The sequence below is a fragment of the Amblyomma mixtum genome, chromosome 2, assembly GCF_055824585.1.
Source record: "Amblyomma mixtum isolate Tamu chromosome 2, ASM5582458v1, whole genome shotgun sequence".
In the NCBI taxonomy this organism is placed as follows: Eukaryota; Metazoa; Arthropoda; class Arachnida; order Ixodida; family Ixodidae; genus Amblyomma; species Amblyomma mixtum.
The window spans coordinates 52,662,399-52,686,243 of NC_143013.1; the positions used below are offsets into that span (position 1 = coordinate 52,662,399).

Sequence of the window (23,845 nt, forward strand, 5' to 3'; positions counted from 1 at the left end):
TAGCGCTTGACAAGGACAATTGTCAATATTACTTAAAGCTCTCACTCGGCAGTCCGCAGTTTCAACCGGAGTAGCGGTTTGAACAATAGCCAGAAATTAGAAGCCTACGTGTTCCTTCAAGCAAAAAGGGTTCGGGCCGTCGGTCTGGCACGCTAACTAATACCATTCGCAAAATCCTCCATTAGTAAGAATCCTAACAAGGCCAAGTGAAGTGCTGTTATTATTAATGAGAAATGTTGCATGCGAAAAGAAAGATGACATGATAAGCAGAAATTCATGATTCTGAGCGCAAAGAATGTAAAAATGCCCTGCAACAACTAATATTCTTATCTCAAATAAAACACGGAAAGGGTCGCAGGTGTTAATAACGGTGGCGGCAATCGATGAGGCAGTAACCATTTATTTCTTCTTTCTATTCGTGGATGCCTTATTCCGCCACCAGACCCGCACCAATGACCATGCTGCGGAATCTGGACTGCGGATCAGCGAGAAGATCTTGAATGGGGCCGCACTCTACGACTCTACCGTCCTCCATGACAACCACCCTGAAAGAGAATGGATGCAGTTGTGATTTTATGACCTAACGGCGGAAAAGACACGAACACTGAGAGTGTTTCGCAGACACTCACGGCATCCCTGCTTGACCGTCATGCACCGGCCCAATTCGGTTCCCACAGTCTTGATTTTTCAATCACTGCAGTAAATTTCAGTTTTTTCGCACTTAACCAGGCCTATGTGTCCAGAGATTCATTAGTTTAAATTACACTAAAAGAAGTATATTGTTTATAACTCTGCATTCTAAGAGGAAGATAAGCATTTTGCAGATAAGAAACCTAACACAATGTTGGTGGCGTGCAAGTTAGTAACATTCTAATTGCAATGAAAAGAACCGCTGAGCACAACCTTGTGACAAGCTACCCAACATCGAGAATACTGCAGCGGCGACTCATGCACCACGAAGATCCAGACAGTCCCGTTCTTTAAATGCTTAAATACTGGACTCAGTTTTATTTTTAGGTTAAAATGTTCACAATCAAGGGACATCAACCTGATGTTATTGGACAAGGATAGAAGTGTGTATAACGTAAAACTTGTTGCACCTGAACTAGAGCTGTATTCTTATTTACACTGCAGACTTTGGAGAATAAATGCACAAATAACGCAAAACCGTTTCGATTAGCCTAATTGTCGACACGATTGTCCCTTTGAGAGAAAAAGTGATTTCTGCAATATGCGTTTATTAAGAGTTGAAAATTAAATGTTGCACCGCCCAGTAACCTGCGTGCGAAATTGTGACGGTAGCCCTTTCACAGAAGCAGGATAACTGCTAACTGGTAAAAGCAAGAATAACTCAGTGATTTAATAACAGCTCTAATACCTAACCAGACGACGCCTATGAAAACAAATTACATTATCGCGTGGGCTTTAAGTGTAACATTAATTGAGGTGCGACTTTGTAGTTCACGTATTCAATAAATATATTTTCTTTGGAACATATGTTGATGCAGAGGACATTACGCAAGTCATTCTATATTGGTAGGGTTTTTTTAAGCGCTCAAGACAAGCACGGAGCTTAAAACAACTCCAGGAAAGTAGTTCACATCGCGGTTAATTAAGCGCCCGGATCGGTCTCGCCTTGCTTTGAAATCGATCGAAGCCAGAGATTCTTGAGTTTTCAGGCTGTAGAAATTCATCCTAGTGACTTCCCTGCATTCATCCCATCGTCGAAGGCGTTATTTGTTCTCAAAGGGTGTTCGCCAAACGTGCACATATGTTTTGTCCTCGTACGATGGTCAACACGCTGAACGAGTCTTAATACCGATAGGATATTAGCCACCATCATTCGCACATCAAGCATAGACATAAAACCGAGATTGGGCTGTGCTAAACACGGCAGACTTTGCGTATGTAAATAAGGCTAACGAGAGTGCATCTTTGCGGGAGATAGTTCAATCCATGCGCTTACTTAAAGAAGACCGGTTGCGAAGCTGCTTCGCTTATGCTGAGGGATTTTTATTGCGTAAGCAATACTACGCCAGGTTTGAGCCTTTCTCGTAGGGGCGGCGCGAAGCACGGTTGACCTTTAGAGCGACCGCAGATGGGCCCCCATTTCAAGCCGTCGGGTAACGGCAGCGCGAGGCACGGCGCGCAACAGATGGAGCGTCGTTGCCATGGCAACGAGAACGGCCGTCGCTGGGCTCCCACTTCAAGCCGTCGGGTTAGGGCGGCGCGGGGCACGGCTACAGCGTACTAGAAGGGGCTACAGTGTACTTCTAGAGCACTGTAGCACGGCGCACTACAGCTGCAGCCGCGCCGCTGACGAGTGGAGGCGCTGCCGTCGCCGCCCTCTCGCCACCTGTGGAGTGTGGAGAGGAGGCTGGAGAGCGGGGGGGGGGGGGGGGAGTTAAAATGCGTTCGCTCGCTTGCCGGCTCAGTCGATATGCCGCCTAATAAAGAGAAAGAGAGGCTACATCGGCTTGACGAAGCCAGGAAACGACAACGGGCTTCGGAGACGGAAGAACGGAACAGCGCCTTTCTAAGCGGCACGCTCAAGACGCTGCTAGACGGGCTTGCGCAGCTTACCAGGTTTAACCAAAGCTAAACCCCAGCTAATTTTTATACTTGGTTTTACCCACCTGTCGTAGTCTAGGATGGTGTCGATGCGGTGTGCTATGGTGATGAGTGTGCAGTGTGAGAAGCTCTCTCGCAGAGTTGCCTGAATCCGTCGGTCTGTCTCCGGGTCCATCGACGACGTCGCTTCGTCCAGCACCAGGATCTTCGTTGCTCGCAGGAGGGCGCGAGCGAGGGACACCATCTGCCGCTGACCAGCGCTGCGAGCGTTGCCGCATCAAAAATAAAGTGAATTAGAGTTCAGTCTTGACGTAACGTGCTTTTCAATGGCGAAAAAGTAGAAGGCAGTGCAGTACACATTTCGGTAATAATTTAGCTAACAAATATGGCGAGCGGTTTAAGCTAGTTCACTTCACAGTGAGGGATTACAACATTCGCAACATGAAATTCGATAATTCCAATGCTGGAACTGATTACGCAAGAAGAAAAGTTTTTGTGAATATCGTAGAAAGCCGGGCCCCATCAAGAAGAATTTATCATGAACGCAGGATGGTTACACTGCATAAGTTTCATTAAACATACAACTTTCATTTTTGCTGACCGCAAGAAATGCGAACATTAGATGAAAAAATTGCTGAGGCTCAGCTTGGCTAAGCCTGGGGAATGCGAAGCATATTAGTGGCTAGGCTTGGTAATACATGGCTTTCCTTGGTTGAATACTTGGTCATTTTAATACAACCACTAGAAGCCTTCGTCGTGGGGGAAGACAACGGCATGGCTACAGCGGAACGCCGATTAACCCCGAGACGCGCGTTGGGTGAGCGCCTGGATTGCCACGGAAGCCGCGTTTGCCTGCCCGGTGGAGCGAGCGTTTCACCTACACCGAGTGTGAACGCGCGTTCGAAATGCGCGGGAATGCGCGGGTGTGACGGCTAGGGGTCCCACGGCGACGGCGCGAGGTGGAGGTCGGCTCTCTCATCCGATGTCACGTGGTGTGACGTCACGGTGTCACGTGGCGTGACGGCTAGGGGTCCCACGGCGACGGCGCGAGGTGGAGGCCGGCTCTCTCATCCGATGTCACGTGGTGTGACGTCACGGTGTCACGTGGTGTGACGTCACGGTGTCACGTGGGGGTCCCACGGCGACGGCGTGAGTGGTAGCTCTAGCAATATGCTTCGCATAATAAGCGCAATGGTCTCTTAGTGCGCCACGCTTATGATATTGATTGTAGCGGTAATAAATTTGGCGTGCTACTTAGCAGTGTTCGTCTAAACGCCTATCTTCAGAGTTTTGCGATTCTATCCCTAAAACGCGATAACCACTTGAATTTATGTCTGGAGACGCCAACACTGATTCTACCGTATATATAAAAAAAACGCTCTTGGTTATTCTTTCGCACACCTTCTGTCATGTAGAATTTTCTCTTATTTCACTCCTGTGCGCTGAACTAGTCGAATAAAATTAAAGAAGCTAAAATGTCAGGTGCCTATACTGACCTCTGACTTCTCTTTGCTACAAATCTCAACCAAATACTGGGTGCGCCTTATACTACGCGTGACAGCTGATTTCCTATGTGATTTCCTGTGTTTTTGCTTTTCTACAAGGCTTCAACACGAAGTGGATGTCTAGGCACTCTGGGCATGAGACGCTTACCTCAAATTTTCTCCTTTTTCTGATATTGCAAAAGAGAGGCCTCCTGCGCCGTTTTCTACGAAGTCGTCTAAGCCCACAGTTCGAAGAACACTCCAAAGCTCCGAATCTGACCTGCTGCTTGGAGGATCCAGATTCTCGCGTAGACTTCCACAGAACAACGAAGGGTCCTGGACAGCGATGAAAACATTCTGCACGTTTTTTTAAACGTGTTGCCGACAGAAATAACTCGGAGAAACGTGCTCTACGCTGCTATGTTTGTGACAATATGATTGACTGAAACAATGATATTGTGAAAGTATGAAGGACGTACGGTCAATTTGTTCGAGTAAAGACATTATCAGTTATGTCATTAAAATACAGTAGTCTTGCCTGGCGCTGCGTGGGGATATGTTCACATGACATGCGGTATAGTGCTGTGCAGATCGCTTGAGAAAAGTGTTGATGGAGTTAGAAACACCAGTCTTTCAAAGCAATACATGCGTGATGACTGAAACATATATACATGTCTTATTCGTATTACGACAACGCATCTCTATATACCAGCAAAGCCCTCCACTCTTTTCTGTGGGGCTACAATGCCACGACTGGCGACGCTGTTCATAGGAGAACAACAACGAGTGATGAATACGAAAATTTAAGGTGTGTTACAAGCGAAATGATAGCTTCGCGATGTACACTGTGAGCAGGGGTGAGACGCTGTGTGGGCGACCAGTGTTAGCCTCTGAGGCTAGATATAAATGGAGAAAAGACACTAAGTGTCGTCTCGAGCACTCGCCTGTGGTATGATACCGATGGCCGAGCGAAGCCTCTTCAGAGGCACGTCGTAGATGTCAGTGCCGTCGATGGTGATAGCCCCCGAAGTGCGCTGGATCATTCGTAAAAGAGCCAGAATGAGCGAGGACTTTCCCGCACCGGTTCTCCCAACGACTGCTACCTGAAATGCGTGAGGATGATTCCTTTCAGCCGCGATCATGTAAGTGCAGGGCGACTTTTGTGCTTTTAAGCGAAAAAACGCGGCCCGAGGAGCACTATAGGTCAGTTTCGGGAACCAGTTCCGGACGGTGGGCGGAATTTGCTGCAAACCCTGAACCTAAGGTACGCGATCAGCATTGGCGTAGCCAGAAATTTTATTCGGGGGGGTCATGTTGCAGCGCGGCCTCCTCATGGAATTTGTGGAGGGATCAAACGCAAGAATAATAACTTCATTGGCATACTGACAATGCCATTGTGTATTAGATAACGCTACGCACTTTCTATACAAGTGAAATATGTATTTTTTTTAAATAAAAGCATGTATTCGTACGTCTTAAAAAACGTCGCAGACATAAGTGATACCAATGCTTCCATGTTTTCACGTATTTCATTTCATTTATTTCATTTATTTCATCCTTAAAGGCCCAAGGGCATTACATAAGGAGGGGCTACAATTCATATAAAAGAAGCATAAAAAAACACACGCACAATGAACACACACAACAAACCAGGAGTGCGGTGAGCATTCTGCGTGGACCGGTGTCGTGTAAAGAAAATATCACACGAAGTCTAGAATTATATATGTCCAAAACCAGCAAAGTAGTGCATGCCGCTGATATGAAAAACGGAAAGGCCATGAAATTAGCTAGTATAGAGGACAAATATTTTAATGAATCTTTGTCGTTCAAGAGCCTTTACATTTTTGTACATGTGCAACGGCCAGGAAAAAATCTCAAAAACGCTGTCCTTCATTCCAGTGTACTGCGCAGCAGCAGCTTTCACCAGTCATGTATTGCGAGTCATTGCACCGAAATTTTAGTCGCAACAACGAGCACATGTATAAACGAGGAGTTCTGCAAAATATGCATTAGGAGTGCGAAGATAAAATGTAGTATTAGGAATGCGAAGATGCAACTTGAAGTAGGACAAAAAAGTGTCAACGGAAACAAAGTGAATGGAAACAAAGTATTCATACAAAAAACCTCGCAACAAGATATTTAAATACACGGATGTCTCTATTAAATCTACGTATCTAAGCAAAAGTCACTCTATATAATGCGTCAAACAAGGTAAATGAACTTCTTGCGCAATCACAGATAGTAAACTTTACACACGGAAAGACAGACGATCCAAGCAAGAACAAAACTATGACAGCAGAAGTGGCGATAAGTACTTGGGCCATGCTGCGGTCGCGACAGCACCATATGGTTAGAATAATGGAGGAACAATGCAGAAATCAGTCCGAAGGTGCGTATTTTTTAATTGCCTGCGCGGCGACAATTATTCTGCACCCATAATTACGGAAGGGTATTCCTTTGGTTCCAAGAACAAGTAAAAGCAGTTTGCTAAAAAGGAAACAGAAGGACAAAGGAAAGCCACGAATGATGCCGCAATTCGAAATAACCAATATCCGAGTGTATATGTTGGCAAACACCGCGTGGGCAGGGCTTTCAATAAGCAAGGTCATTCAAGATAGGTTATTGACGTCCTCAAAGTTTTCGAATTCTCATGGCAATTTTGATCATGATGCTAACTGATGCTTGCGTTACGTGACTTCAGGTGCATGGGCGTTGCCCCGAAATCTAAGCCGAGTTAGCAATGTTCGCGCCAAAATGCATTTTCTAGTCTGTAAAAGACATTGTAGGGTACAAAAGAAAGAATGATTTCCGGCGCCGGTGGTTGGTTTCGTCAGCGGTGCGTGACAGTTCGAAACAATTTTGGGGAGAAGGCCCTCCCCCCCTTTGCTACGCCCCTGGCGATGAGCGACACTCTCTGTGGCACTAAGCTCGTGGCTCAAAGCCTTTGCATGGCTTGTATGCTGTGAATGATCACCTCGCGCTGTTAGCGTTAAATGTTTTTTGTGGTCGTTTAACAACTGTCACGTGCCATGTGCTCATGTGGTAGAGATATGTACTTTTTTTTGCGTGGCCTACCTCACTTTGCACGTTGATACATGCGCAGTTTGTGTGGACACCACTTCTGTAGTCTAAACATAATTAATTTCCTACTACGAAACTTTCGCCCTTTAGGAGTTCACGATAATTTCCTGCTAGCCAACATTGGCACACTGATATAATCAAGAATATGTACTAAGATTATCTGGTAACGCACCTTTTCGCCCGTGTGTGCCTCGAAGCAGATATCCTTCAGCGCGTCCTCCACAACACCAGGACGATAAGACGCGCTAAAGTGATCGAATTTCACAAATCCTCGTTTCGGCCACAATTCGTCGAATGGTTCCATGAATAGGCGAGGATTCAGCCATTGCGACTCAGCCGCGGAAGGTTGGCTTTTAGACGCAGTTTCCTGCGAAATAGAAGACGGTTGCTGAAGCTTTTTTTTATTTCTTCATGAAAATTTGCCAGACATGCCAACCTGAATATTAGCACTCTCTTGCTATAAACCGTCAGTATTGTGACAGGAAGGCTGCAGCATTAGAAAGCACGTAAATAAAGAGTGAACTGGCAGCCGTGCCGAATTGCACTCGCATGATTTTTAAACTTCTTTTTTTGGCCACTAAAAGCGCCTTGTTTGCAGTGGACGTGTCACGATTTGGGATTCGTGAAGCCTACGGACAAATCGCGTAAAAGTAGTCTCTGATATCTTTGGCTGCGACACTTCGCCAGGATTAGAATGACATTCGCCACAGCATTTAAATGTGTAGCTCATCAGTGACTGTTGCGTGACGAATAGTATGTAGACAAGAGAGGCCTGAATTTGTACAACCTCAGCAGTATAGCAAAAGTTCGAGCAATGCAAATTTAAAAATGTCAGGTACCCTGGTGAGAGCAGGAGCACATGCTGTCCAAGCCGATCATTAGAACCGAAACTTAATCTTTATTTTATTCATTTTGGTTACTCGTTTTCAAGAATCAAACGCGGACGTACCACCGACACAAAAACACCAAAATATTAGCTCCCGGAGAGCAAATTTATACAACCCAGGTTGATTAACACTTCTGGAGAGTCCTCGCGCCTTCGAACAGAAATTGGCCTCTGCTAGTAGTGAGCTTCTCCTGGCTAAGATTTTGCCATTTTGCTGTTCGTGTCTCTGTTGTCTTGCTCGCGTTTCATGTCTTGCTGATAGTACATTGAATTGTGTTTCAAAAATTACGGGAATTGTATGATCTACAACTACGTTGTAAATTTTAACAGATTCACCATTAATTTTTATGAACAAGGTGTACGTGCTTCCAGCATACAAAAGGTACGCAACTTTCCGCAGCAGTGGACCGAGCAGACGGGAAACCGCCTTTAAGCAAACTATTCGTCCAGTCATACAGTAAACGCGGGAATTACAGATAACACAACAGGTATCACAGACGATAAAAAATACCAGCAGGCATTGAAGTAGTCTTCATTCCTGTAATCTTATGAAGTGAAAGCAGACCCCTTGTGACGCATGCGTATACAAGAAACTAAGGGAAGAAAAGAAGAGCGCTCTTTCTGTAATTAACTAGACTTCATTCTGATTTGATTTGATTTGTTGGGGTTTAATGTCCCAAAGCGACTGAGGCTATGAGAGACGCCGTAGTGAAGGGCTCCGGAAATTTCGACCACCTGGGGTTCTTTAACCTGCACTGACATCGCACACGGGCCTCTGGAATTTCGCCTTCATCGAAATTCAGCCGCCGCAGCCGGGATCGAACCCGCGTCTTTCGGGTCAGCAGCCGAGCACCGTAACTACTGAGCCACCGCGGCGGGGCAGACTTCATTCTTAATATACGGTAGCTGCGCATGGAGTCATCGGAACGCGACGCTGCGTAAACAGAAAATTGGAACGTTTAAGCAGCAAGTTTACTCAGTCATCCCTTCTTGATGTAACTATGCTTTTTATACTCTGGAACTGCCATATCAAACAAAGCGAAATGCGCTGCGTCACAGGGAAGCCTCGGCAGCCACACGTCAGCCGTATGGCGCAAGCGAAGTAAAGAAAATGATACCATAAGTGGCGAGTTCTCTAAAAACTTTCTGCCGCTTGACTTGAACCTCTGCCGGAACATCGCTGGAAACAATCACGCAAGACTTGCCTCTTCCACAGGGAGTTCTGTGTACTCCAGGGCACGCTCTAAAGCCACATAACCCAGTGTTGCCCAGAAGATGACCATCATGACTCCTGCCATGGCGAAAGGTACCTGCGCAACAGGAATGTTTATTCTCTCATGGATTGAGCAGACTTAAAACTACAGACAAGGTAGACATCCTTAGCATTTGGGCCAACATATAACATATCTCTGGCCTCTTGTTTATTCCGGACATACGAGGGGTGTTTGATGAGCTCTGGCCCGTAGAAAATGACTCTCAAGTATTGTGGAAACAGATTCTAGGGCAAGTAAATAAACTTTAAATGTCTCGAATGGCCTCACTTTTCATAGTAGACCGCACCAGAGGCCACGCACATGCACCCCCGCAGTTCGTGCTCTCGTCTCTTCACCCCGTTGTAACATAAAGAGAATCGTTCTCGGCATCGTGAATTGCTATGTCGAACGACGTTCTACCGCTGAGAAAGGGAGCATTCTGACTTTTATTTAAATTTAGCAACTTGCTATTGAATATTGGAGCAGCAAAGTTACATATAAGGAGAGAAAACAAGACGTGCTACTCATATATCTGCTATAAATATTCATCCGCCTTTCAAAAGTTCATTTTTCATGAATGTGTAGAAATCTGTTTTTAATGAGGGAGCATTACTTGACCCACTGTGCGACAACCCCACAATCATCAGAAACCGGTGGCCAGTAAGCAGCACGAAAATGACGTCATCATCACTCCTGGAGCAATAGGCGGCCGGCGTCGCCACTGCCATGTGCCTCAAAGCACAATTGAGATGTCCACTGACCCAGGGAGCCAGTTATGAGCCTTTCGTTGATAATAAGTTGACGATATTAAGCGCAGTCTGAACATTTCGCTGGATTTGAGAAAAGGAGAGAAGCATAACTGCCTTAAATTTTAGGTGAACGCCAACGCCTACCCACAGCGCGATTGAGGTATCCACTGATCTGGCGAGCCAGTTACACTTGCTCCCGCATTTGCACATCATAAGAATTGTTTAGGTGCCCCATAATTTTACTCGCAACAGCCAGTTTCCAAGGTAAAAACTGCGCATTAATTTGTAAAATAGGCGATGTGAAGACGCTTATAGATCGAACCCAGCGTATGTAATGGCGAAGCGATAAGTGTAAAAATTTAGGTATTTCACCTTTCGAGTTCCCAGACAGAAATCAGGCTTACCACAGGGATCTGCTCTGTAGTAATACCTGCTTTTTGTATAATTTACTTTAATGAGCTGCCTAAATGTCTCAACAACAACAGTTGCACATCGTACTCGGATGACCCCAGTATCTTAAGTTCTGACGAGTGCTTCCTTTTTTTTCATGAAACTTAGCCAAGACCCCGCTGACGTAGTTCTCAGTAAATGGTAACCAAGGTCTCTACAAGTAAACCACACTAAGACTAAATTCTGCAATTTTGTCTTGGTAACACCTATCATGTCTTCAATACGTTCTAAAACTCGACTGGAGTACACTTTAAACTTTTATGACAATATTGCTCGCACCAAAAAGACAAGCGCTTGCAGGATTCGTTTTGTTATAAAACCAATTGCTTTTTCTATTCCATGTATACTATTGTGCCTTAAGACACTGTTAGGGCTCAAACTGCAACTATTGCTGAATCAACTCATTCATATGCTGAATCCATATGCTGAATCAACTCAGATATTTTCGACGTTATATTATGATAGCACACGAAGCATGCCCATAATGTAATGCAAGCAAAATGGGCAAAAGCACTGCTACTTAGGCACTGTAGCACGCTCCGGTGTACACCTTGCTTTGAAGCGTCTGTCAGTTTACAAAATATACAGGCTACCTGCGGCGGGAAACAACAGTAGCTCAGAGCTTTCCATCAGTCCGTAAAGACTGTGCCAGTAGGCTTTTGTTATGTCATATGGCGCAGGAGGTCGCCTAAGAGAGAAGCCTGTGGAGATGTTACACGTCTTTTCGGTGCTTGTTTGTTCGATGTCCCTCCTTGATAAATATTTCGAGCTACCGTATCTAACAAGCACGTTTTGAAGTCAACACTGTGGTCGTGTGGCCTTACTTTCCCTTGTGTTCCTGCGCACTGTTAACGAGAAAGATTATCGAAAAGCGTAAGTTATTGCGGGCGTTAAATTCTGTTCTTGTTCGAGGTAACTAAGCACTGGGAACCATTCTGTTTGCTCAGCGTACCGTGAAAGAAGACAGGACCGACAAGCCGACAGTAGACGTAGATGCACTGTGTCCATGGTTCGGCACCACGACGATGGCCATGGTGAGAATAATGACTAGAACACCAGCGAATGTGAAAAGAAGTCGACTGAAGGAGTAACACAGGAAGAACACGTTGAAGGCTTCCACGTAGTCGTTCAGCAGGCGCCGGAACTGTGAGCAAAAGCGTTCCATGACCTGGTAACAACGGATCACTCCAACGGAGTCCAGAGTTTCGGCCAGGTGCTGCAGGACCTTCGACAACCTGGTGCTCTCGTACTGTCGACCAATCACTGACCCGCGTATCAAGCGGCGCTGAAAGGGTAAATAAAAGGCGAAATTAACGAATTATTCTCAGCGATGCAAACGCTTCTAAAGCTGCGTTGTAGTGTTGTATCCGGCTAAAGCCATTCCTATAGGTGCATGGGCCACATGGTTTTTCACACTCATTGGTACTCTTAACTGAATGAAGACTGCTTAGAACAAGAATGTATGGCAGGCAATAACGTTGACCAAACTGAGAAATATTGACGGCCGATCGTAAAATGTGGTGGAACAAATCTGAGACAGCAGGGCGTCAGCCGTCACGCCTCCGCTTGCACTCCGCGTTTTCTACTCATTCCTTGTAATTTTTACTGCGCGTGCCGCTGATTCCTGGAATATTGCTTCTCCCGCTGTCGCCTTAGCCGCCGCAAATGAACCCATCGGGCTCTGTGGCAATCTCTTCGCGTCATGTATGCCAGATAACCCAACGCAAACGCAAGACTCAGTGCAGCGCAGAACACCAGGCACGTATTTGGAGCGTGATGTCGATAACTTCATGCAGCGAACCATAGCGGCTCGCTGTCCCGTCCATGCCTCCTCTTAGCCCTGCTCCGGCAGATCTTCGGCGCGTGCTCCGGTATGGGCGCTAAGGTGGTTTACTGAAAACACAGGATGACGACTTTGGCAAAAAGGGGCCATAGTGTGGCAATAGTGTGTACGCGCCCTGTTCTACTGGTTTTTCTACCCGCATTAAATATTGCGACCGGCATTTGTTGCACCCCCTAACAAGTCAAAACCCGAAACCCTGGCAATAAGAAAAATGCTTGTTGCTCGTTTATGCATAGAAAGAGTTTCTAAAACAAGATTTACAGTTTGCAGTCATCCATCTTAGTGAGAAGAATCGATTGACCATTGCATTACTTTCATACGCCCGTAGCAGATGAGAGACAAAACGGCTTTTTATTGAAATGAAGCAGGGATTGCAAGAAATGAGACTGCATGTCATGCGCAGCAGAAAATCTCACATGAACGGTGGCAACAATATAAGCAGTTTTAGATTTTCCCCAAACTTGATTCAGATTCCCGACGTCTGCACCTAAAAGATCTCCGTGAAGTTTGAAGAGAGATGCATGCTCGCTTAGTCTCTGAGATCTGCAACAAAAATCTACGACTGCGTCTTTCACGTACCGCAGTCTACTCGCGAGTTGCCAGTGATTACGACCCATGTATTTCTATTTTTTGGGGAGATTTTCCCACTTATAAAAGCTCTGTCTTAAATGAAAGTAGTGGCATTATTTCTAAATTACAGTAATCTAACAGTGCAGGACAACTTGAGTGTTTGCCCTCAGTACCATTCAACGGACTGTGCCAAGCAAGGTTCCTACTACGCACCAAGAGACGTGCGTTAAATGTGTTTAAGGGCTTTAAAGCAAAGTGGTTAGAGGCGTGGGAGGCAGAGTGGCTACGTTCGCCCGAAAACTTTTTGCTTGTCAGTTTTCTAGTGGCACGGACTATGTAGTAGAGGAAAAGGAGTGGCGAAGATCTAGATGTGAAATGCACTCCCCGATTAAAACTGTGATACTGCCTACACCTTACACTGGCCTGGCATATTTCGGCCCGGCAGATTTCTGTCCAGGCGTTCAAAAGACCTCTCGGATATGAAGCAGGGTCCCAATCGGAACGGCCGAAGTGGACCTACCATGGTAATAACGAGGACAACCTCTGCGCCGACGGCGAGTGCGAAAACGATGGGTGCTTGCGTTCCTATGACGGCGAGCCTTCCTATGACGCACAGTAGGCTCTGGAAAAGCTGCTTGTAGGCGACGAACGCGCGGCTGTCGTTCATTTCCAGGTCCACGGAGAAGCGGTTGAGCAGCCTACCGCGTGGCGTCGCATCAAAGAACGACAACGGACTGCCGGCGACCCTGGCCAACATTTTGCTGTGAAGGATTAGAGAGCAGTGCCGGGTGCCACGCGCGAGCAGTATTCCAGCCACGAGTCTGAAGACGACTGCAAGGCAACAGATCCATTCGTGATAAGGGAAATTTAAACTTCTCTTAATAACACTGCCGCAAATCAAGAACTCACATTTGTTATACGATCAGCATCGAAAGACCATTTACTCGATTGCACATGTACAAGAAGGGTGTTAAACACCGTGGTCATAGCAGATTGCTTTTCTCAAATAGAGAGCTGTCGCAGCCAAATGCATCAGTTCTGTCAAGTGCAACACGACCAAACGGGCATGTTCTAGCTGAACTCGTTCTAGGGTGACCAAAATTAAGCTTTTTTACAATTAGGCACTTAGTGGTACGTGGAATCTACCCCTGCATATAAGTTATGCGGCTAGATGGCACACAAAAAGAAACGGTAATTGTCACTGTCCGGCATCTAGTTAATTAAAATATATTTCTGCGTTTTTCAGGCATTGAGAACAGCGTAGATGTCTTCACTGCACATATAGAGGCATTCACCTTTCTTGACGGCTTATTGTGCTATAATTCTTCTGGAGCACGCGTGTTCGGAAAAATTCGCCCCCCAAAGTTTCCACTGATTTCGCGTAATTACGCATTCAATTGCGCAGCGTCAGTAAACGTGGAGCTCTTTCCTAACGTGAGGCAGCTGTTGCGTCGAATGTATATTTTGGTCTTTTCGTTAGCCAAAATGAAAGGACAACAGTTAAAAACTTCACTGATTACCCTACGCCGTTGTTGAACAAAACGCCGCCTCACGGCGTGTAGAGTCTCAGCGCCTATCGTCACCACTTTGCATGCGCAATTGCGCGGATCTACCTGAAACTTTGGATGGAGATATAGCGGAACAGACATGTGCTAGCAGCATTATACCAATGAAATTGCATAGGGATACGATTGCCGGCTAGTTTCCAGTATAAACATGCCCGCTTACTGCAGTCGCTAAAAATTTCATATATTACTTTTTGTTAATTGCATGCCTCGCAGTGAAGCTCATTATCTCACTGTGTGCCCTTTGCCACAAGCAGCGCTGGCTTTGACATTCTCTCAGCACCCAATTTTAGGAAATCTCTAACACTTAACCTTGATCACCCTGCAAAGTCCTAATAACCGGTCAAGAGTAATGCTCGCACAATGTATGGCGGGCATTGAGGTGTGACAATCATAGCTTCTGTTCTGTAGCACAACTTGGGTATATCGCGCGCAGTCTAACACCCCGTATAGTACGCCATAGTACGGATATAATGAGCAGGCAACTTTTCAATTTTAAAATTCGTGTAACAACCGCTTATATTCCTGATCTCGTGGTTGACAATAGTTTTTGGCGATCTATGCTCTAGACTGGCATGCGGCACCCGCAGGCGGAAATTAATGTACAGCTCGGCATATTGGCAATCCTATTACCTCCATTATGCTTGTATTTCGATGTTAGTTACTAGTTAATATAGCCAAGCCAACAATAGACCGAAAATTCAGAAAAGCCACTACTCGCACCTGAGAACGTTCACTGAAAATAGCATAGCACCAAAACAACAAAGTAACAAGCAATTCCTCATTTCCATTGTTACTCAAACTTTCTTGGAGGGAACTTAGGAAAATTCGCGCCTTTTCTAAAGAAACAAACTACATACGCTACACTAAAATAAAACGAAGAGAACAGCCGAAAAGTGTGATTATTTTTTGTACTAATCTCTTGTCATCAAGCGAATGGCTAGTCAACTTGGTAAGGTAGTCCCTGCCTAGCATTTCTTTTTCTATGTGCAAGACACTTCCATTGCGTGGTTGATTTATCTCTTATAGTGCAATAAGTGCGTGACCGCCTAATCGTCAAAACTCGACATAACCACAAGGGGTCGTATCCACCGCTGGTAACGCGAAACTAATCACTCTGGAAAATTGTTCATGTAATTTCTTCACAGATACTTTGGCTCGAGTTAGCTGCTGGTTATGCCACCCTTTTAGGTAGGTCGATGCTCCCCTCATTCGCAAGAGAATCGTGAAGCTCCGAGGTAGCGCGTTCACTCGTGACAACACTCTTACGAGTATATCAACCTTTCTCAAGTGCCGGCCATGAGGACCAGGTTGTCTCACAAGTGTTGTTTTTTTTTAACTTATGCTGCAGGCTTTCTTTCATGTGGGATCGCTTGTTGAGAGATACTATAGAAAAGCGATTAAACCTTTTTCATGACGACAGGATTTTTTTTTATCTGCATAGTGTTCCCGCTCATCTCAGCATTTCTCGCGTAGGAAAAACATAGTGATATCGCATTCTCGAGGCAGGACCAGTGCATATGCAAGTCTCCCCGTGTTGTTTCTTTAATTATCTGCTCTTTGGTCGTTCGCCGTGAACCCGCTCCTGTTTTCGCATCTAACCCAGCAATGCACACTTTCCGACTTTTCTTACGCTGCGTATTGTTCTCCTCTTCTCCTTGTCAGTAAGAAGGGCAACGTTGCTAAGGTTCAGATAACCACAGGAAATGCGTGGATTGCTCCAAGGAATACTGTCCCAATAAAAAGGTGTCTTTTTCTGCTCATTACTTGAGGACAAGAGGGTTCAATGTAAGCATAAGCTGTCCTGTCTGGATAAAAGTTTTTCCAAATATGCCCGATCTCATTCGGCGCAACCTGCTCGAATAAATGAAAAGGAAAAGGCTGCAATCGGCCATGTTTTAAAAAAATGGTGCAATAACAGAAAAAATGCTAAACTTTTTCATTGAAGTCCTCAGACATTTGTGCACATTGCGGTGGAAAGCCCACAATAGGTGGCGTAATAAAGGCACAGTGTGAAGCGTAATTTAAGGAGAAAAGAAGTCTATTTCAGTCTATTTCAAGGGCGAAGCTCAAACACCTCCATCTTGCAAGACTAGATCATTTCCTTTTCCTCGCATTTCATGCTTTTAGCCACACATGTCAATCTGAAGAACAAATTGAGCGAGGAACTTCTAATTTGAGATCAAACGGCGAAGAGTTTGCCTCACGTGAATGCCTTAAAGTATTTAGACCGGTCGCTGAACTCCCACAGACTATTAGCACAAGTGGCAAGCGATGACATCAGATAGAGAGATCCACTTTTTTGGCCTACTTACCATCACCAAGGCACGCGAGCGCCAGCCACAAAAGCATTTCACGGCTGCTACGCTCCATGTCGTCACTGTTCCGTGTCCTCAGTGACGACCAGGCTTTGATGCACACCAGCTGAGCCGCCATGAAAACGGCACTTAGGACAAAGCACACCAGAGCCAGTGCGGTGCTGATGCCCGAGTATTTTATATAGGCCGCATATATTTCAAGTGCACCCTGAGAAAAAAAATTAAAGCAGATGAGAAAATTCGCATGGCTAACGCTTTACAGGTTATTTTAAAAATAGACTTTCGCAACATGCATTACATTTGACTCGACGAAGCGACCGTTTGTCCAGCCCTTAAATATCGTATGGATTAGGTTTCGTACATAATAGCTATGTCCTGAGGTCTAATGCTACAACGTAAATAGGAAGAGTGGGTTTTCCTACGAGCCGAGAATAATGGATAACACTGAATGAAGAACACAAGACAACGCGCTTTCGCACGAGCCAGTGCAAGCTAACGACATTTTCTATGCATACACTGACACTCTGTGACGCAAAAAAGCCTAAATTTAATGTCTTATCCTGTTCGTTAGTGATAATTAATATGCAGTAGAGCAATGTTTACACAGAATTGGCTGGTATTCTATCTGCATTATTTCAGGGAATCCTTGCATAAGCAAAGTTGTTTTGCAACGGAGAGCTTACTTTCTCGATTAAATTCAAATATACACCTGCGTAACGTCGATAGCCATGAAGCAATAAAGAATCAGAATTGAAACACTCTGTGAATGTTGGGAAATAACACCCGCCTTTGAAGACGCTATTCCTTCTTCTTTCACGACGGAAACCGCTTCGTTGTCTGCCGTTGAACGCAGCTCGATTCCTCTAAAAAAATTGAAATCGCCAATAACAAGTTACATGTTATTTCGTCATGATGTCACATCTATCACGTAACACTACAGCAGACAGCGAGAAATCTTGTACATCGTAGGCAGCCGTTCTGTTTATAAAGGATAACACCTAGAAGTAATGAAAAAATTATTTAGAAGCTCCCAATGTGTATGTATACTAAGTGTTTCACCTAAGACTTTTCTGCAGTGTACGAAAATACTACGAGTCTTTTTAAGTTAGAAGGGTGCTTTTCTCGGTATAGCATTGCCAGTGGTGTATCGCATCAGAATTCAACTAAGACGTGCTAACTAGTAGGCTGGTTAGCTAATAGGGAATAGTTAACTTTTTAACTTTTATGGTTAGTTTCCTTATTTATTGAGAGGCGTATACTCCACCGTAAGTAAAAATTATACCACTTTTTAGAATTTAGATTAGGCACTTTGACACTTGACAAAAATGCAAGCTAAAAACTAAAAAGCTCAGCTCTGTTGAGCCCCTACCTGCTGATGGACAACCTTTCGACCTTCCAGCAATAAAAACAATCGGCAGATACGCTCGCAACAATTCACCAAAAAACATTTTGCCGCCTGACCATCGACCACGGTACTCGCTACGTCTGGGCGCTTGCTGCCATACACGAAATAAGTGACGCCTACATTACGCGGCTGAAGAACATCTTTACTGCTGGTAGTTCTTAGAAGTTCCTTTCGGATGGAGGACCTAGATTTACAACCGGCAGATTTAAAGTTTCCCAAGCGAAACCAGATTCATCAGTTGCTCTCATCATCGCAGCATCCTCAGTTCAAAGGAATAAATGAACGGACAAAGCAAATCATATTAATCTGTCCCAAATGTAAACGCAACGATCGATTCCAAACACCATGCACCAAACCTCTCTTCGAACTCGTCAATGAATACAAGACCTCACATCAGGTTACCCGGTACCCTTCCTCTTTTCTTATGTAAGGCATTGATGCATATCAGTGCCTGTTAACGAACCGCAACCTTAGAGTAGAGGACACCCGAAAGAAAGAGGTGCAAGACTGATTAGGTACCACCAGAAGAACGAGATAATTTGTAATACAAAGTTTCAGTCGACCTTCGGGTTGACTAAGCGGTGCTTTACGAAACCCCATGGCACCGCAACAAAGAAAAGTTAAGCTCTGCTTTGGAAGAACCATACCAAGTGCGGAGATGATGCAACTATTACGCCATATTTAATCTAGCACTTCGTCTTACCTCTGTACCATCCTTCTTAACGTATATAAGTGTTTTGACTTTACTTGTACGAGAAATATGAAAGGCTTTCAAAATGTTGTACGTTTCTGTCCGAAAAGATTCACATTTACACGTGCAATTTTTTGTCGCGTACGTTACCTTGATCTTTTAGTGTTCTGGTATGCACTCGTCCTTTCCGGTTCTTCAAGGTCTTTTGGGGCTCCGGGGTGCTTCTTGAGATCGTTCAAGTCCCGGAAAACCACCGCTCTACTGTTGCGCATCAGCAGCCATTTGTCGACGGGGAATGGAAGTCGCGTGTTGCTGGTCACCAGTATGCGTGTCTGTGGTGCCAATGCGCACATTCATTAGGCAACCACAGCTACAGAAATACTTAAGCACAGTCACAAGGCACCGCAGTGAACGAGCAAAGCATGAAAAGTAGAACAATACGCTAAAATGCGTGACGCCTCATGAAAGATTTATGAACATCATTTAGCATTCTTTAATAGTTACCTTTGAGTAATTTATAATATAGTTTTTTGTACCTGAAATAGAACCTAAATCTTTATTTAGGTATACTTTCGTCTTCGTCGCAGTCACACGTATTCTGATACTTCAGAGTACTAGGTAGGTATTTCATCGATTTCAACGCCCTTGTTTTCGATCTCTCTGGAGAGAATCGTTAACAGTAGATTAAAATTCGTTTCGGACTGCTGATGTGATGCTTATATATCACGCTTTACCTGAAGCACCAGCGTCAACCTCAGAAACCTTATATTACGAGGAGAGCAGGAGCTGATATTCATGGCGCTTCCTGGAGCCACAGACCGGATTAATTTGTGTTAAATGCGGCGCCAGTGTTATCGTAATAGAAGTCAGACAAACGCAAATACTGGCAAGAATTGAGAACTCTCTGTAACCGTTATGCATTCTATTGATGCACAAAAACCAACGTTAGAGTTTCACCGGAGCTGGCGCTGGCCTGCTAGAATGGTTCTGCAATACGTGCAATTGCATCAGTTCTCACTAATTACCCAAGTGCGGGATAAAATCAAGATTCCTTGACGCTACAAAAAAAGTACCCTTTGTTAGGAGGACTTATTTTCATTCACTGCAGGTGGTAACGGGAAGATGGAACAAAGTGAAAATCCGTGTACAAACCTTGTCATCCAAAAGCCCTTCTGGACCAATCACACGCTCCAGGATTCCACGGGCGACACAGGCATCTTGAGAGCTAGTTGGGTCATCGAGAAGATAAATATCACTCCTTGAGTAGACGGCACGAGCTAGAGCCACGCGTTGTTTCTGGCCTCCGCTCAGCATCTCACCCTGCAGGCGTTGAACAGTGTCTTTTAGATCAATGCTTGCCTGGACAGCAATAATCAATGGGTAAAAGCAGTCCATCTGCACATATGAATTCAAATATCAGGTCCTAGTCTCACTGCCCTTGAGTAAGAGGCCTCCGGTGAATTCATGAATGCAACACAGATACATGTGCAACCTTTGTGATAGGGCCTGCTACTATGGCTTGAAGACTTTACGGGCGGCAACTCATGTCAGCGGCACTGTGGCCAAGGAAAAGATACAAAGCGAGGAATACGGCCACTAGTACCGTCCTCAGCAGCTGCCTTCGTCACTGCGCAAACTCGGCCTTCGAAATGTCAAATTTTTATGAAAAGACCAGTTTCAGTGAAACTGAGCGAAACTCCTGTGTATTCAAAGAATGAGTATTTTTTAAAATTTTCTGCAGAGTTTCATATTTGTTTTTTGCGTACATCCATATTTACACTCTATTGCGTGTAACATATAAAGTTCGAGTAGGCACCTTTGACAGATGTAAACCCGCGAGGTGAGCAGAAGAGTTCTTTTTTTTTTAACGTCTTTATTTCTGCATTTAGTAGGCCGATACCTTGCGGCAGAACTAAGGTGCTTCATGGAGGTTGGGGTGGGGGAGTGGTTAAGGGTGGGGGTGAGGATGGGGGTGGGGGTGAAGGTCGGAGTGCGGGTGGGGGAACGGTGTCCGCTTCTTCCTCGAGGTAGTGTCGTCCCGAGGTCGGCTCCGCGAAGTGATGGCCTGGCCCTTCATCTTCCTTGAAGTAGGAAAGAAAAGTTCGCCAGAGCTGGAGTGCGTCTGATGGCCCGATGTGCGATGGCGGATCGACCCATTCCTGCAGGGTTCCAGGTCGAAGCCCGCCGAGGGACTTGAGTGCTCTCTCCCGTACTGCGTCAAAGGTAGGGCAGCTCCACAGGAGATGTTCGGCCGTGCCTCTGGCAGGGCACGTCGGGCACTGAGGAGTCGGGTATGAGCGCGGGTTTATGAGATGCAACTTCGCTGGTGATAGAAGCTGGCCGGTCTGGGCTCGGCGAAGGAGCACTGCCTCCACTCTCCGGAATGCGCTATGTGGACGGCGATATAGTTGCTCAGGGTTGGCCAAGTGCTGTAGTATGCTGCGACGATAGCGTTGTGCGCGATGCCATGTCTCCGCCCTATCCATATGGGGCGACGACGGGTGCGCAACGTCATTAGGGGGCCAGGAAGCGGAAACGAATGTGAATCCAGGCAAAGGTGCGGAAAGAGCTGCTGCGCGCGCTGCCTGGTGTGCCTTTTCGTTTCCAGTGATTCCTTCGTGTGCAGGAATCCATTTGATAATGACAGTGTAGCCCTCCTCTCGCAGGCGACGGGCTTCTGTTCGAATAGTGTTGAGAACGGCATAGTCAGCTCCCCCTGCGCGGCAGGCGGTGTACGCTGCTTGTGAATCTGTGTAGACATGGTAGGTGCAAGGAGCCGGATCTTGCCTTTCTACTATTCGAGTAATGGCAAGTCGTATGGCAATGAGTTCGAGATTGGTGACGGTGTGTTCCTCGGAAAGCCGTTGAACTACAGAGGTATCTGACACAGAATCGTGACAAGCTATAGCGGCGCAGTGTTGAAACTGAGCGGCGTCTGTGTATAGTTGGATGGCTCCTTCCTGGGCTAGCTTGTATGATGTCTTCTCGTGTCGTTTGGCGGCAGCTTTGCGCCTTTGAGGATTAGCCGAACTCATATTCTTTGGTAATGGCATACCGTCTACTAAGTCGATCAGTTCCCATGGCGGCGCAGCCGACGAAAGTGGCTCTAAGTTGTCAACGTTGTAGCCTAATGCCCGCAGGATCTGTCGGCCAGCCGCCGTTGTGGAGAGACGGACTCGCTGGGCTAGCGATTGCTGCTCTGCCAGATCCTGCAGGGCATTGATTTTGCTGCAAGCGTGTAGGTTCACTACTGGGCAGTACTGCGGCAGACCAGTAACTAGCCGCATCGCCTTGCGATTGATTCGCTCAAGCTGAAGGCGTTGGGTTGCGTTAAGCCGCATGTACGAATATGCGTACAGGATTTTTGATGTTATGAGTGCCAGGGTAATCTGACGGAGCCCCACCTCCTTGATTCCCCATCCACGCGCAGAGACGCGGCGCATAAGGTGTAAAGCCTGATGACAGCTATGAATCGTGTTACGAAGCCAGCTTTTGGCTCCTCCGTCCTCGTCAATAAGCATGCCGAGTATACGGATTGTTGGTTTCCGGCAGATAACTGAGTGCCCTAAATGAAGAGAGATAAGTTTGCGTTCGACCTCGGCTCGTACTCGCGAACCATTTAAGACAACCACATACTCGGTTTTTTCGGGAGAGGTTTCCATTCCACACTTCTTGATGTATTCATGGACGGCATTAAGGCCTGTTTGTAGGGCTAGTTCTTGCTCTGCAGGGGACCCTGAATTAGTCCACAACGTTATATCGTCCGCATACACGGCAAAATTAAGACCGGATATCGACGACAGCATTGGCGGGAGACCTGACATAGCAATGTTAAAAAGAGCCGGTGATATGACAGCGCCTTGGGGAACACCTGTTTGGTTACGTTGCCATTCACCCTGAGTATCTCCAACCATTACTGAGAAAGTTCTTTCTGCAAGAAAGGCTTTCACGAAGCGGTAGAGGTTGCCGCCTATCCCCACTTCCTGTAGCCGGCGAAGTATGGTCGAGTGGGGCACGGAATCGAACGCCTTTTTGACGTCTACCCCAACAACCACTCGGAGCTGTGCGCTGCTAGGGTATGCGAGAACGTCGTTATAAAGCCTTCTGAGAATGTCTTGGGCACAGAGCCCTCGACGAAAACCTACTTGCATAGGAGACAGGACGTTGTACTTGTCTAAGTACCATTCAAGTCTTCTTAGAGCCATACGTTCCATGACCTTACAAAGGTTGGACGTCAGCGATATTGGCCTGAGGTCTTGTAATGTTCGACTTGGCTTGCCAGGTTTTGGAATCGGTATTACCACTGACTTCTTCCAGGCAAGAGGAAGATCACCGTTGGCCCAGTACTTGTTCATCTCTTTCAAGAGGGCAACTTTATGTGACTTGGGAAGGTTCAGGAGTGTTGAGTAGCGTATATCATCCGGCCCTGGGGCGCTATTATGATTGGAGTCATACAGGGCTGCCTCCAGTTCGTCTAATGTGAAGGGAACGTCGTAATCGTTTGATGTACCTGATACGGGGTCCGCAGGCAAGGCATCTGCATTTTCAGGTTGGGGAAAAAATACCTTCCCTGCTTGTATAGCTAACTTCGCCGGGGAGACATTCAACTTCAAGGCCATGCATTGGGCAGGGGAAATTGGCTTCTTGCGTCCAAGGATGGCTCGAAAGATGTGCCAGGCCTTCGATAAGTTAGCTGCTCCATTGAGTGAGTGGCACAGCAGCTGCCAGTCTTGGAGAGCGAGCTGCAGAGTATACTTCTCAACTTCTTGACTGATGCGAGTGAGAGCACGCCTCCGATGGGGTGTCCGGCCTGATCGGCGATACGCCTTGAGAGCACGAAGCCTACGATTCCACAGACTCAAAAGGTGGGAGTCCGGCTTTGGGGCATCAAACTTGACTGAAAGCTTCGTTGTAGCTTTCTTCTTGGCATCGCTGATCTGAGTAATGAGCTCGTCTAACCCTGTGGGAACGTTCACCGT

General features: G+C 46.0%; 1 protein-coding gene across 1 annotated transcript in view; it reads right to left on the minus strand.

The window, feature by feature from the left end:
* Positions 1-427: 427 nt before the first annotated feature.
* The window catches only part of LOC149359353 (multidrug resistance protein mrp-7-like), a 39,267-nt gene continuing 15,849 nt past the window's right edge, over positions 428-23,845 (minus strand). Inside the window, exons 8-19 of the mRNA XM_089567645.1 lie at positions 20,019-20,186; positions 19,017-19,198; positions 17,558-17,633; positions 16,768-16,978; positions 13,408-13,718; positions 11,427-11,759; positions 9,228-9,332; positions 7,309-7,503; positions 5,000-5,158; positions 4,225-4,391; positions 2,637-2,831; positions 428-545 (exon numbers count right to left, since the gene is read on the minus strand). Of these exons, the coding sequence (XP_089423771.1) occupies positions 428-545; positions 2,637-2,831; positions 4,225-4,391; positions 5,000-5,158; positions 7,309-7,503; positions 9,228-9,332; positions 11,427-11,759; positions 13,408-13,718; positions 16,768-16,978; positions 17,558-17,633; positions 19,017-19,198; positions 20,019-20,186 (2,220 nt within the window). The remainder of the gene's footprint in view (positions 546-2,636; positions 2,832-4,224; positions 4,392-4,999; positions 5,159-7,308; positions 7,504-9,227; positions 9,333-11,426; positions 11,760-13,407; positions 13,719-16,767; positions 16,979-17,557; positions 17,634-19,016; positions 19,199-20,018; positions 20,187-23,845) is intronic.